This window comes from Myotis davidii, unplaced genomic scaffold, assembly GCF_000327345.1.
Source record: "Myotis davidii unplaced genomic scaffold, ASM32734v1 scaffold135, whole genome shotgun sequence".
Taxonomy (NCBI): Eukaryota; Metazoa; Chordata; class Mammalia; order Chiroptera; family Vespertilionidae; genus Myotis; species Myotis davidii.
The window spans coordinates 9363326-9378111 of record NW_006289813.1 but is presented as its reverse complement, the minus strand read 5'-3'; the positions used below and the strand labels follow the sequence as shown (position 1 = coordinate 9378111).

General features: G+C 45.5%; 1 protein-coding gene across 1 annotated transcript in view; it reads left to right on the top strand.

The window, feature by feature from the left end:
* Positions 1-1338, top strand: part of IRX2 (iroquois homeobox 2) — a 5514-nt gene extending 4176 nt beyond the window's left edge. The window contains 1 exon segment of the mRNA XM_006779443.2: positions 414-1338. Coding sequence (XP_006779506.2) covers positions 414-493 — 80 coding nt within the window. The 3' untranslated portion in view covers positions 494-1338.
* The last annotated feature ends 13448 nt before the right edge of the window (positions 1339-14786 follow it).

The following is a 14786-nucleotide window of genomic DNA, read 5'->3' as shown; positions in this document are numbered from 1 at the left end:
ATATATATATATATATATATATTCTCAATCTGGGAATTTGTGTGCAATATGGAGTGCGTTTGCTCCACTAGACACGGAATAGACACTTGCTTTGATGAGCTAGTGTTACTGAAACTTGGTATCAGAAACCTTTCTAGATGATGTTTGCAGAGTAAGACTGAGAGACAAGAAGCACTCCTCTGTTATCAGGCCCATCCCCCTGAGTCCAGATGGACTCAATAGGACCCTGCAGATCCTCTGGCTCACAGCAGTTTAAAAAAATACCTATTTTACAAATAGGCAAAATTACTTATTTCACTTCTTAAAGGTGGGAAAGAGGCCGAGCCCTTTCAGATGACTCCTTTTTATAATGTGATGATGTTGGTGTGGAACTGAAAGATTTGGGATGATTTGGTTTTTTCCTTGGTCCACAGGTAGGTGTCACAATTGCTTTGGAAAAAAAAAAGTCAGCAGGCCATTCTTTCTTCCCAAGTTCATAAATACACAGACGTAAAAAGCCGCGCTCACCCGGACCGCATCTTGTGCCACTGTAAAGGAAGGAGCCCGCAGAGCACTGTCAACTCAGACTAACCGAAACGAACAGACTTTTGTTGGATAGACGTGAATTTGTTGGCATAGTATAGCTTCCCCAATGTACGTGTGACTTTTGAAAACAATCTTTTTTCTCAGGATATCTTGAATTGATCACTTCATTGCCACGGTATATATGCTATAGGTGTGATAGGATTTACTGTAAAATTTATTTGTAAAAGATGTACACAGTAGAAATAAAACGTGATTGAAGAACTTGAGTACTTAAAAAGTGGAAACAAATTTGATATTTATTTTTATAATGATATAAAGCTTCTAGTAATTTATGCAAGTTGTATTGCAATGGAATCTAAACTTTTTGTAAATAAATTCTGCCTGGTTTTTATTTGAACATTGCTGGTTATACAATCTTTGTTGGTTGTTTAACAATAATTCTTTACTAATTTATATCTTAAATTGTAAATAAAAACAGACTAGACTACAGCAACATGGTGTTTGGGGCTCCTTTTTCTTAAAAGAGTGCTTTGGGTAGAGAGCCCCAGGGATAGCAGTGACAGCAGTCCCCACCCCAGGTGATCTGACCTCAGGCTTTTTAAAGATAATGTGTAAAATAACCTCCCCTTTCTGCTCATAAAAAAAAGGCAGATGGAAGAGAAATAAGCAGTAGGGAGATATCTGTGATGTTTAGGTTATTTATATACACATGTATTGCAAGGAAATTAAAATTTTGTGCTCTGAATATGCAAAATACTTGTTAGTGTAAATATTTTTAAGCTTGGCAAAATAAAATGACCTGACATCCCTGTGCTTGAGGATCCATTTAATATTTATTTATTACCTCCTCAGTAAAGTAAACTGGAAAATTGTGGTAACATGGATAGTAAAGAGTTACACCCCCACCATAAATTACTGATGGAAATGATTATTTATTTTAAATAACTTTAAAGCCCGAATTTTCCAAATTGGCATAGATTATTCAGATTTATTGAATGACTTCTTAACTCTCCTTTTCGTATAACTCACATTAAACACAAGGCGAAAACTGGGAGGAGAGATTTATTTTCCTCTCAGTGGCTCTTACCCTTACCCTGGGGGAAAAGAAAAGCTTAAACACCCTTAGACTATTGCCTCATTATTGTGTTACTCACTATCTAATTATAGGACAAGTCTAGAATTTGTAGGCAAGTAACATATTTCCTTTGATTAGTATCATAAAAGCAGGAAACCTGTCACTTTAATTTTCAGCAAAATTATATGGATATCCATATAATATAATTTCAGAAAAGAAATGAACAATCATTTATTTCCTCTGCAAAGATAAATTGAGTGAATATAACTTACGGTTATAAAACAAGAATAATAGCTCCTCAGATTGCCCTTTAATCAATCATACACTTATTTTTCAAGAGGTTCATCTATTTTATTCCGTGATTAATAATGCTGCAGCATGAGCACATTATTGCATCCCAGCGGGGGACGTCCCGGGTGCTTTTAGCTGCTTTGGAATGGTCAGTTGGGGTTCATTATGGGCTGATATTGAACAATTTATAAAATCTTGTCTAAACATCTGCCAGCTCAGATAGGCCCATGTGTCTGAGGATGGGAAATTGCTGGACCGCTTGATATTGACAAACGGATCTCTCTCCAGTGGCTTTTTGTGCTGTAGAAATTAGTGGCCTCTTGCTGGGGTCTTGTTAGAAAGGGTATTTGAAAGTAATCTTGGGTACTTGAGGCAAAGCTAGGAGGCTGTGAACTGGACACTGACTGGGCCGTGGGAGGAGCGGTTGTGGTTTGTGGAGGAAAGGAGCAGATTCAGTTTTCGGTTTTCGGTGACTTCTTAGGCATTTTGTTGGCTTTGGATATATAACCATTTGGAGGTTAGACTTAAAGTGAATATTTGGGGTCCAGAACTCTTTATCTCTTCTTCCTGCCTCCCCTAGTAATAGATGAGGAGAGGTTTGGAGCTGAGCTCTCTCTCAGGGACAGGAGGGTTGTTCACATGGGCGCCTGGCCACTGGGGCAGTATGTCTGGAGGAAAACAAATGCCCATCTGTGGAAGTTACAGGGAGCTGCTGGGAGCGTCTTTGCTTGTTTTTGTTTGAGACATAAAACCTCATAGAATTTCTGTGAAGATAATGATTCCCCCCCGCCCAGCAAATAGCATTTTTAGATTACAGTATGAAGCTGATAAGTCGTTGGCTTTTATTAATATTAGCCATCTTTCCTAAATCCGCGGGGAATACAACACACATGGCGGCAATATCTCTGTTTTATGTAATATTCTAAGTTGAGTATTTTGAAGACTTCAGTGAAAAGGATGAAAGTTAACAATATTTAACAAATTAAACGCTGGAAGACCACACAGCCTCATTAAGATGCAACGCTGGAGACACTCCATCTCCTAAAGTGTGGAGAGTGCGAGTAGAAAACCCCAGCAAAAATTGATCTCCGCGCATATGTTCAGAAATTGAAGCCTGGATAAAAGCTGCCTCCCTTTGGAGCAGAAGATTGTGTTACCTGGACATGTGATACATCCCCCCACACAGGCACACACCCCAGACAGACCCCATTCTCAGGGACAACTGCACCTTTCAATTGGTGAATACTCAAAGCAGCTCAGGAGATTAGCCCAGGCTAACGAATCTTCTTTGATGTTTATATGCCCAACAAATTATCAGAGATTTCCATAACTTACCCACCCTGCCTCCTGACCTGGATTTCTTCCTGGAGAACTTGATTTTTAAATGTACACTAAGAACATAAAACCTGCAGGTGTTTAGGGGGATCTTTTTAAAGAAATGCCGAGTGATTTATGAGCTCTTCGCCATGCAGATCTTTAGTTAAGATGAAGGGAGGTGGGGGTGAGGAGGTATCTTTTATTGGGGAAGGATTAATGGGGTCTAATTTTATTTTTGCTTTAAAATCTAGTTAATTAAAAATATAGTCGCCAGCCATGTGCAGTTGCTCCCGGAGGCGGGCACAAGGGGAGCCGGAGCCACGCAAGCGGCTGGGTGCTGGCCCGATCACACTCCGGGCTCCGTGGCCCCTCTGCCCTCTGCGGTCCGGGGTTCATTAGAGCTGATTTATCGGAATTCGCGCTTTAATCTCAGGTGGGCCAGGAGGCCCTGCGCTGCCCAGAGCACAGGGAGCGCATGCCCGGCGGCCGCTGCCTCCCGCGCCCATCAAATGTCAACATTTGTTCCCAATAAAAGAGTTATTGTTTCTGCAAAGCTGCCCAGCCACTGCCTTTGAAACTTGAAAAGAACTTCATCCACCTTTGTCTGATGCGAGGCAGGAGGGGAGGGGCGGAGCGGAGGGCGAGGACTGGGGCCTGTCTGCGCTGCCTGGAGTCCAGGGGGCGCCTGCCTTCACCCCCTCGCGGGCCGCCGAAGCTCATTCGGGCTACGCTCTGCACGCGTTGATCAGGTATCTGGGGTCTCTGCGCGGTGCAAACCACTGCAAAACAAACAAACAAAAAAATTCCTACAAAACACAGGAATTTAGCAGCCGCGCGCAAAAACCGGGTGAGTTTTAGGGTCATTTAAAATTGCATTAAATTATTTATTAAAAAGGCTAAATGAGTAAAGGGGACCTTTCATTTTTTAATGTTTCGTTATAAATTTGCCCTAAACTTCCACTGCTAGAGTTGAGGTAAACAGACATAAGTTTAAAAACATTCCAAGCCAATGTCTCTTTTCAGAGTCAACCCTTTTCAAATTTAAATACACTGAATTTTTAGCAAGTTCTCCTGAGTAGCAAAGCAATATACAATGATTATCCACTGTGTAGGTTTTCTTTAGTTATCCAGTGCATTGAAATCTCAAGGAAAACGTCCCTCCCCCACTTTTTTACTACAAATTAAGGATTTAAATAGAACTTTAAATATGTGTTTTTAACAGTTTTACAAAATATAACATTTCAAGCATTTTTAAAATGTGTTAACCCAAGAGGCAATCTTGGGAACAATACACGTTTGTGATACGTGGCTATTATGATTAACACCATTTGAATTTCTACATATCGTAAAGGAGACATGTCCCTTTGATGTGTTTTTCAAATCTTTATGTGACAAATCCCTGCAGATATTTTAAAGGCTTATTATAAGGAGAAGTAATCTATGACAATATAATTTTCCAGTTGCTGAAAATTACTTTCTATTGGCCATAATGAAAGCACAGGCCAGCCATCCCCTTTGGTTTGGCTGGAACTCTAGGGATATGGTATCTGATGATATGCACTTGGACTTCAGCCTTTGGTGGGAGAGGGAGAAGAAACCTATAACCCCAGTTTTACCTGCAAACACCCCCTATTTGCATGCTTCACCTGCTACTCCTGCAAAGAGAGAGAGTCTCCACTAACACCCCCTTCCCCCCAACACACACACAGAGTAGGCCTGTGTTCCCTCTCCTGAGGACAGAGCGGTCTCCCACTTTCTAAGAAAGGTAGAGATTGAAGATGTTATAAAGGAAGACTATACTGGTAATGTAATAAAAATGAAATGAGTTATGAAATCACTCTGTTCTGTGCAATCCCAGGAACAAGGAAAGAGGAAGAATGTTTTTGTTTAAGTTTGGCCCCAAGGTAAAAGGGAAAAGTTGTTTGTTTTTAAGGTGTCCCAGAGTAACTTTGTCCCATAAGAAACTGAAGACAAATGAAATGTAATATTCTTAAAGAAGCGACTGTGAGGTTTGGGGCTGCCTCCCAATGTGAACGGAGTTGATCTCCACAGGAAATGCCCACAGGGAAGACACAAAACAATGCTACACAAGCACGTGTATCCTTGTGGGGAGATAAATTGACAATTTATCCTGTGTAACTCCTGATCAATTATTAATCTTTAGTGTCAACAACAGGGCTATAATTACTTTGGTTATTTTCATATTTATTTTTTCTTTTCTCTGATCCGGTAATTAGCTAATGGTTTTGAGTAATGAACCTGGAGACCAGGTCCTCGGGGCCCCTCCTTTTTGATGACCTTTAGGGAAAACACTCACATTCACCCTCCTGTTCGCAGACATCCCTTGCCTGTCTCCATTCTACCACACCGCACCTTTTTCCCCCCCTCCCTGCCATAAATAATGATCCTAGAGGAAAAGGGGAAAATGACAAACAAATAGGGCGCAGCTGGAATTAATAAGGCTGATCAAAGTTAGTGGGGCTGGGACTGCTTGCAGCAGCGCAGGTCTGAGGTCTGAAAGGTGCCAGCAGTTCTTGCCTTCCCTCCAAGATCAAGAGAAAGGGCAAAGCGGACATTTAACCCCTGACTTATTCTAATAGGGGAGGGGTGGGCCGGGGAGGACCCTGCAAACTCGGTTTCCAGGCCGGGCTAACTCTGGCAGGGCGGCGGTCTGGCCTGCGGACGGGAAGGGCGCTCTGCTTTCGCTCGGCGCGGGTGCAGGTCCCGAGTGTACTCCGGCTCCCACCTCACCTACCGCCCGGGGCCGCGCGGAAGGGATTCCTCGGAAGGTTGGGGGGTGAAGTAGGAGGTTAGCTGAGGACAAGTAGGTGGCCCGGGAGGCGGGGCGGCCGCTCGGTGCCGGAGAGGCGTGGAGGAGAGAGGCGGTGTCAGCCCTGGGAGCCGCTCCGCTGCGCGGAAGGAAGACCTAGGTTGTCACCGCTGTCGCCCTTACGCCTTCCAAACGCCAGCGGCCGTGGGAAAGGTACGGGCGCCGGAGGAGGCCGCCGATCGCGGTGGGCCTGCTCCCTGCCCACCTTATCCCGGGGAGCCCTGGTGCCCGAGCCTCCTTAATGCACGTACAGCCCCGCCAGGCTGGGCTCCGCGCGCGCGTATTTTGTTCTCACATAACTGTAATCATTTCTATGGCTCCCCGCAGGAGGCTGCGCCCCCAGGGCCCCGCGGACCTGAGGCCCAGGTCCAGCGCCTGCTGATGTTCTCCCGCCACTGTCAGGCCTCCGTCCCTTCGAAGGGAGAGGGCGTCTGGGGTCCCCAAGCTCCCGCCACCGACATGCCTGTAGGACCGAGCTCCTGGAGGAGGCTCCACTCGGGGCTCCCCGACTCCCGCCCCAGGCTGCATTCAAGTGACCCCCAAAACCGGGCCCTTCTCGGGCTCCCTCAATCCAGCTCCCGGCCCCAGTCAGGCTCTTTTCGGTGCTCGCATCTCCCAGGCCCTTCTCTGGAGCGCTCCCCTCGGCAACTCCCCTGCTTCCCTTTCTTTCACCGCTTCCCGGATTCCAGTCTCTGTGGGTGGGGTGTGTGTGCAGGTTCGAGGTATTCAGACTCCCTCCCGGGAGTGCTGAGTGGGTACCCGGCCCCACTGCGCGCAGAGGCGGGGGTTGCGCGGCGGAGGGACCCCGCGGGCCACCGCGGCGAATCGAAAGCCTGGTGGCTTCCTAGGTTGAGCTGGAGGCAATCATGCAGGTTGGAGGGACAGCTCTCCTCTGTAGCCCCCCACGGGGCACCTTCCTCCCGCCTTCCCCCTGTCTCCTTCCTTTCCCAGTTCCCCCTGCGTGCACCCCATTTCGTCGAGCGGGGTAGCGGCACACACACTCTTGCAGCTGCCGTTCGGTTCGCACAGGCCTTCCTGCAAGGCCCCGACGGCCCGCGGCGGGCAGTGACCACGGGGACCCGCGCGGAGCCGGGGTTCTGAGGGCAGCCTCGCGAGCGGGCGGCCTCGCGAGCGGCGTCCGCGGGGACGCCCTTAGACAGACGGAGCGAGAGCCGGGAGTAAGCCTCTGGCGTCTCCGCAGGACTCCCGCGGGCGAGTGGCCAGTGACGTCTCTCTTTTCAAGGAAATTTTTCCAGACATGTCAGGGCTCCACAACACGAATGTAGTCACCTCGACACACTCCTTCCCTCTCTGCGCTTCTCCTAAAAAAGAAGGCTGGAGGGCTTCATGGAGGTGGTGACTGAGCCAACGTGGACGCATTGCAGTCCGCGGCCCGGATGGGGGCGCCCGCGAGCACTCTAGATCGCCTGGGTATCGCCCGAGACAGGCCCCCAAGGGCAGGCTACAGAATCAGGGGGAAATGTTATTTTAACATCTGATTCTTTTCTCCAAACCAGTCCTTTCCCCACCCTTTTCTTCATGGGACCCGGACAGGCAAACTCTTTTGAACTGGGAGGTCATCGCTGGTAGGTCAGGTGCAGGACCCTAGGAGCTACATCTCCCACAGGTTGGAGAGGATCCTTGATTGCAGGAATTATAGGAGGCCACAGAGGAGGCCCTGCCTTGGCGCTGAGGGCAGGTGAGAATAGGATCTGGGTGGTGGTGTGCTTGGTAACCTTTTGGGGAGCACTGTTGTTGATCTGTGGGAAGTTGTGGCCCTGAGGTAACTCAGCCCTATCCTACCCCCAATTACACTGGGGGTAACAGATCCCTGGGGGTCCACAGAGCCAAGATGGAGGAATGGGGGACAGATGGGTGCCCTGGGACCAGCTCCCCAAGGCTGGCAGGCAGAGGAGGGGGGCTCAACTGAAATGTGGGGGCAAGATCAGGTTCCTTGCCTACCAAGCGATGACATTAGTTTATTTAAACAGGAAGCCCAGGCGGGTTCCAGGTTTATTCTTCCTGGCTCTCAAGCAGTGAAAAAACCATTTGTTTCAAAATTATGTGATATTCAGCCCCTCAAATAAAAGTGCCCCTGGTGGTAATGGGCCCAGAAATAAACAGGGGTTCCTGGAAGGGCCCAGCCCAGTGTATTTGCCTCCTCCAGAAGGACGTCTGGCTGGGGATGGGGGTCGGAGTGGGGGTGTGAATTTGAGCCCAAGCCAGGATGAGAGAGACAGTTTAACATTTTGGTGGGGTGGATGTTTTCTAAAAAAAGAGGCTGGGTTAAAGCTGTGCTTTGAAAGAAGATAAAGCTGGAGACAGACCTCACGGGAGTTATACTATAAACAATTTCTACTGACCGTATGATCGTCAAGTGTTCAGGTGCACAGTGCACACCAGGCACAGTAAACAGGAAGGCTAGCTCCTGGGGCTGGGGCTGCAGGGCTGGCACCCCCCAGGCCAGGGCACTCAGCCTGTGACTCTGAGGTTGAGAATGCTACTGGCAGAAACCCAGTGATGGTTCTAAACCATCTGGTGTGAGAGGCCCCGAGAAGCGTGTGGGGGTCATCACCTGGAGTGTGTTCCAAGTGAGATGGAGTGTGAGCTCTGTACAGGCCAGGTGACTGCCTTGGCTGGCCCCACCCCTGGCTCCGGGCAGTGGTCCTGCAGAAGGGGTAGTACATGCATTCTGAAGGTGGATGCTGCTGGGCAAAGGTGCCCCAGACAGTGCTATGATGACAGTGATATTCATGACCTTTGGAAGTGGAGGTGGCAACACTCAAAACTCTCATTGGGTGGTTCTCTGAGTGGCCCAAGTGGCCCTCCTCCCAAAGTCCACCTCCTCCCACACAGCCCAGGCACATCACCCACTGCCCCTGTTGTCCCTTTCACAGACCTCACCCTACTGAGGCCCAGAGGTACCCACTTGGACCTAGGCCAAGAGGACAAATGAGTCCCACACCGGTATCTGAATAGTGAACATCTGGAACTCAGGCTTAGAAACTGCTCAGTATGATGTGCTTTATCCTCTTTCTTGGGAAAACATACCTTCTAATGACAAAATTACAAAATATGACTTGCATGGAAGTCATTGACATACGAAAGAGGACAGACTGTAGTGGTCACTGTGCATGTCTGAGCATTCTGTTCTGGGAGGGGGCAGTGTTTGAATTTGTAATAAAATGAAGACAGAATAATTCACAAATTATGTATTTATTCCATCGATTTTTTTTGTCAGTAGAATCACTCCTTACCTTATAGTAATCAAGATGTTCATATAATTTGTGCTCCACTGAAAGAATTATTCAAAAATTCAAAAGCAATTTCATTGAAAGTGTACATTAAATATAGGGTGTCCCCAAAAATGTATACATGCTTTAACTCTCTTAATTTTCACTTTTTTTCGGGTTTACCTGATTTGAAATAATGGGTGAAGCCAAACTAAGCTTTGAACAAAGAACATTTAACCTAAATTACCACTAGACTTTTTTTTACGGGGATACATAAAAGATAAAGTTTACAGTACAAAACCTCAACAACTGACAAATTGAGGTTGCATAAATATGGATTTAAATAATTCTTGTTGTTTGTGATTCCATTGCTCTGCATTATTAGCAGTGCCTGGACCAGAAGGGTCATCAGTTTGAAAACAGGCATTGACAAAAAAGTTACTCATTTCTGTAGATTCTTTTAAATTTTGAAAATGAACTGTGTGTTTATAAACACCAACTTTATAATCATTCAAAGTGTGTATACATTTTTGGGGGACACCTTGTATATTTTCAATAGAAACTGTACAGTAAACCAGGGAAATGTAAGAAATAAAAATAACCAACTTGTGTTTTTTCCCCCCAAATCTAACTTCTTCTAAAATATTCTAACCTATCTATTAAAATTTAAAGGCAATGTACATATTATAATGTATAAATATCAAAAGTTTAAGTAAAAACTTTAAAATTAACGCTGCATTTGATCCTCAACAGGGAACGGCCTGAGGAACCCCACAGAGGGACGGGAGATAGTGGAGATGGCATGGGTAGAAGGCCCTCACGTTCTGCAGCAGCACTCCACTAGGGCCCAGTAGAGAGCAAGTTCATGGTCATCCCTGCTGAGCCTCCTTCTGCCCTTCTGCATATGGGAAGCCAGGTCACCAGTGCTGTAAGGAAGATTAAATGCCAAGGTGTATTGGGGAAATTGGGAGCAAGACTGGGAATGTGGTTTCAAAGACACCAGGGGTTGGACATCAATGGGTGTGGGCTGGGTGGGCAACAAGGTAATTTCAGATAGTGTGAGGCCAAGGAGCAGAGGCCAATAATGCCCTAAAAGGAGACAAAGTCACATAGAGAGGGCCTGAAGCTCACTTATTTCCTTGGAGGTGAACAGCTGTTGGCCTGGGTGCAGTACAGCCACACTCAGGAGTGCCTTTTGGGATAGTCAAGGCTTCTGAGTTCTGAACCCCTTCTCTGGCGGTGATCAAGGACCTCTGACTTTGCAGGAGCACTTGTCACCAGCTCACCAGAGGTGTTGATTTCAAAGGCAGCCTCTCTTAGCTGAATTCTCAGTTTGCTATTAACTTCACACACAGGAAGCTGGACCCTGTTCTCACATTGTACTGCTCATATCATATAAAAAATCAAATATTAGCATGTGTACATCTTATATGTTTAATTTTTAAAATAGTTTCTATATTTTAAGTAGTATTAGGATTATAAACACAACACAGCAAGTGCAGAAACAGTTTCCTCTCTTATTTACATCTTTCATTAGTGTGGTGCATTTGTTACAACTGACAATCCAATATTGACCCATTACTATTAACCCAAGTCCTTAGGTTTGCAGTAAGGTTCATCCTTTTGTTGCACATTCTATGATTTTGACAAATGCATAATGTCCTGACGTTTGATTTTATATAGCACAGAAATAGACCTCTTCCTGACCTCAGAGGTGTCTCTTAGACATCTGAGAGAAATAACTGATCCAATCACCAAATAAGTACAATAAAAATATAATACAATGGACACATAAATATATAAATATGCTAAACAACATAGTTGCCAAATAAAATAGAAGACTTCTATTTCAGGCTGTGATTCCTGGTACTGGAAACCTCCTTAGCCCTGACTCAGCTGTGGGCCCAGGGCCACCTTTCCCCACACTCGGCAGGAAGAAGGAATGACAGCATCCAAATCTGGGACCTGGCCTGTTTTCTGGAGCTGGATTGATTTATCAGACTGTGTCCCAGTGGGCAGGGACACTGCTGGGTGTGCAGTGACCTGAAATCACACAGGGAATATGTATGAGTTCAAGTGTTTTCAGATGGAGAAGGCAAGAAGCAATACGATGCAATCAAAGCCATAGCTTTGGTCATGAGGTACTCTTTGAAACGTGCAGTTTTGATGTGTAGTCATGTGCATTGGTTGTTTTAAATGTATTTTTATTGATTTCAGAGAGGAAGAGAGAGAAACATCAATGATGAGAGAGAATCATTGATTGGCTGCCTCCTGCCTGTCCCCCACTGGGGATCAAGCCAGAAACCTGGGCATTTGCCCTGACAAGGAATTGAACTGTTATCTTCTAGTTCATAGGTCGATGCTCAACCACTGAGTCATACTGGCTGGGCTAGAGTGTCTTTAAAGTGCCCACTTTTCAGTTCAACAATAACAAAAAACCAGTGGTGCTAACTGGGGTTTTCAGTAATTTTTTGTTAGTTTCATTGTGATGCTGTGCAACGCCACTCATGAAGCCAGGAGTGTTGTCAATGAGCTTCTTAACATCCTATAGGGGACACAGCGTTCTTAAGAGATTCCTGTAAGCTTCAGTGGATTTGAATTACTCTGTGTCCTTGAGATTATTTATTTGGAAGACCACTGAACTTTGGTTTTTGGTCCCCCATCCAGCACAATGTTCTATTTGCTCCTTATTTTCTGCGCCTGCTCTGTGGTCTGTGGAAACACAAGTTTGTTCATAGAATATGTGACTTCAAGTAGTATGTCCTAAGCAGAAAACTTACACTGAGGAAAAACAAGAGATACACTAAGCCATGAACCCACATGAAATGGAACATTTTCATTTTAGCTGTTTTGAAGGGAAGACATATGATAGTTGAGAAAAGGCAATGCCTAGATACTGGTATTTGCCTCCTCTCTCTTCTTTCCCTGCCTGTCCAATCTCCCACTACAACCCTCCCCTTGGCCCTCATTCTGTCACCTGTCCACTACAGCCTCCAAACGCTGGTCTCCTGTCTCAACCTTTCCCTCACCAAGTCATTCCACACCCAGACTCCAAAACATCTTCCTGAAGCAGATTGCAGACCTGACACCGGCATGATCAAGGGGCTCAAGAGGACCCCTGCCTGCAGAATCAGACTCTTGGCCCTCAGCAATAGGACATGGGTCTTGCCAACCTCTTGCACAATTGCCCTCATCTTCTCTGGCTGGTTCTTTTTCAAAAACACATCTTTGTGCTGAGACACTGTGCAGACTGCTAGTGGCAGGCACCCAGTGCAGACAGCCACCTTCTGGGGCCTTGTCTAGACAATCAACTGCAGGAAGCCTGTGTAGATAACTTCAAGAGATTTGTGTAGATGACAACTTGCAGGGGCTTTGTGTAGACAGTCAGGTGCAGGAGGCTGGACCCTCAAACTCACATTCTTTGTCCTCGTCTTCTCAAGAAATCTGTGCAATCTCTTTAATGGGATTGGACCTGTTCATATGAAACTGGCTCAACTGCTCTTAAGCACAATTTAAATTAACTGCAGACAATTAGAATTTATTCTAGGTATATGTTCTTATTAAATACTTGTTAAATAATCAAGGCGTCTTGAAATGCCATGCACTGATTAAAATAAGTGTGGGGCGAGAAGCAGAGGACAGGACCAGGGAGCAGTGAGAGGGGAGAAACAGCAGCTGGGGTTCGATTCCCAGCCCCTCCTCTTGCTGACAGCTCCTCACAGTTAATTAACTTGCCACCACAGTGATGCCTCCAGCTCTTCGTTATGCAGAAAGTGAGCAAAAAACATGCTTTCTTAACTGAGATGTCTTCTAGTAAAACTCTCTGTGAGAAGTGCTGAATCCCTGTTAGGTACAAATGCAAAGGGAACTTAGGTTGGTAGAACAAGTTTAATTACTACTTCATGGAACTTATGGGCTTTTAACTGCCACAAAATAAGGGATGGCATTTTAGCAATGACATCAATTAAGTTGACAACTATGCTTATAAATACATTATGTATATGCTATAGCCAAAATTTAAAGTGGGCTGGAACAGTGTGTATGTCTCTGTGTGCACGTGTGTGTGCAAGCGTGGGCATGTCTGCCTGTGCAGACACTGCTAGGTCCCCTCCCCTCAAAGAATAGTATCATTTTCCAGACCCTCTTCCCTGCTCATAAGACTTAGCACAAAGATCTTTTGATTGGGTAGGAGACTCAAAGAAGAAAAAGAAACTCATGAAATTCAAAACCATTTTTATGAACATTAACTGCTATTAATTTTAATGAATGGCCTTGAAAGAGTAGTTCAATAGATAAATGCATTTGAAAAATTTCCTCTCAGCCTAATATTTTATTTGTTTAATTAGTGGCTACAAACATCATTTGTATCAAACTGAGCCAGCATTCTGTGGGCTGGGGAACAAATAGATTATACTCATGTTTAAGTTTTGGTTTCCAAGGACATTTTATTTTGGGGTGGTTCTTTTGGGGATGTGGGAAGGCATAATTATGATAGAACTAAGTTGTACTTCCACTAATGGGTCTGCCCTGGGCTTCTTTGACTTAGCAGGTGTGACAGGAGGAATCATGGATGACGGAGATTGGGTAGATTGAGAGCAGCCAATGACGAGAGAGAGTGTGCTTTCAGGATCCATGGTCACATCACAGCTGGTCATAGCCATCCTATCATTTGTTATGTCATGGTTTCTTTGTCCCATATAGGGCCACTCATTAAAATATATATATATTTTATTGATTTCTGAGAGAGGAACAGAGAGGGAGAGAGAGATAGAAACAGCAATGATAAGAGAGAATCACCGATCTGCTGCTTTCTGCACTCCCCCTACTGGGGATTGAGCTCACAACCTAGTCATGTGCCCTAACCAGGAATCAAACTGTGACCTCCTGGTTCATGGGTCAATGCTCAGCCACTGAGACACACTGGCTGCACCAGACCACTCATTTAACAAACACACATATCTTTTATGGTTAATGTTAAAACCTGGGTTAATTCCAGTGGTCAGGGTAAAGTTAAGAAGCGTGGGCGTTGTTTAGCACTTTGGAAGAGCGATCAGGGTCTCTCTCATGTAACTTGCATGGAAAGGGGGCTTTTGGCTTGAGATGCTTCACAACAGTATTAATTCAGACCGGGAGTTGATGCAAATTGTGGGATCAGCCAAGATTTAGCAGGAGATTGTTTACTTAGCACATCACATCCATGTCTCATATAAACTTCATACAAACCCCTAAGGTGTCTGGGTTGATGTTACTTTCACACAGAGGAGCGCTGAGGCTCTGAGCGATTAAGGACACTCAGCTAATTATCAAGGCAGTCACTGCCAGCATTCACTTAGTGCTTACTGTGTGCAGTTAGTATGTATGATCTCATCTAATCCTCACAACAGTGCTACAGCACAGTGATGACTATCATCCCCAATTTGCAGGTGAGAAAACTGAGGCTGGGAAGTTGCCCAGATTAACCCAGGGCAAGGCATTTGCTCTGGATTCCACTGCAGGCCAGACAGGCTAGATTCCC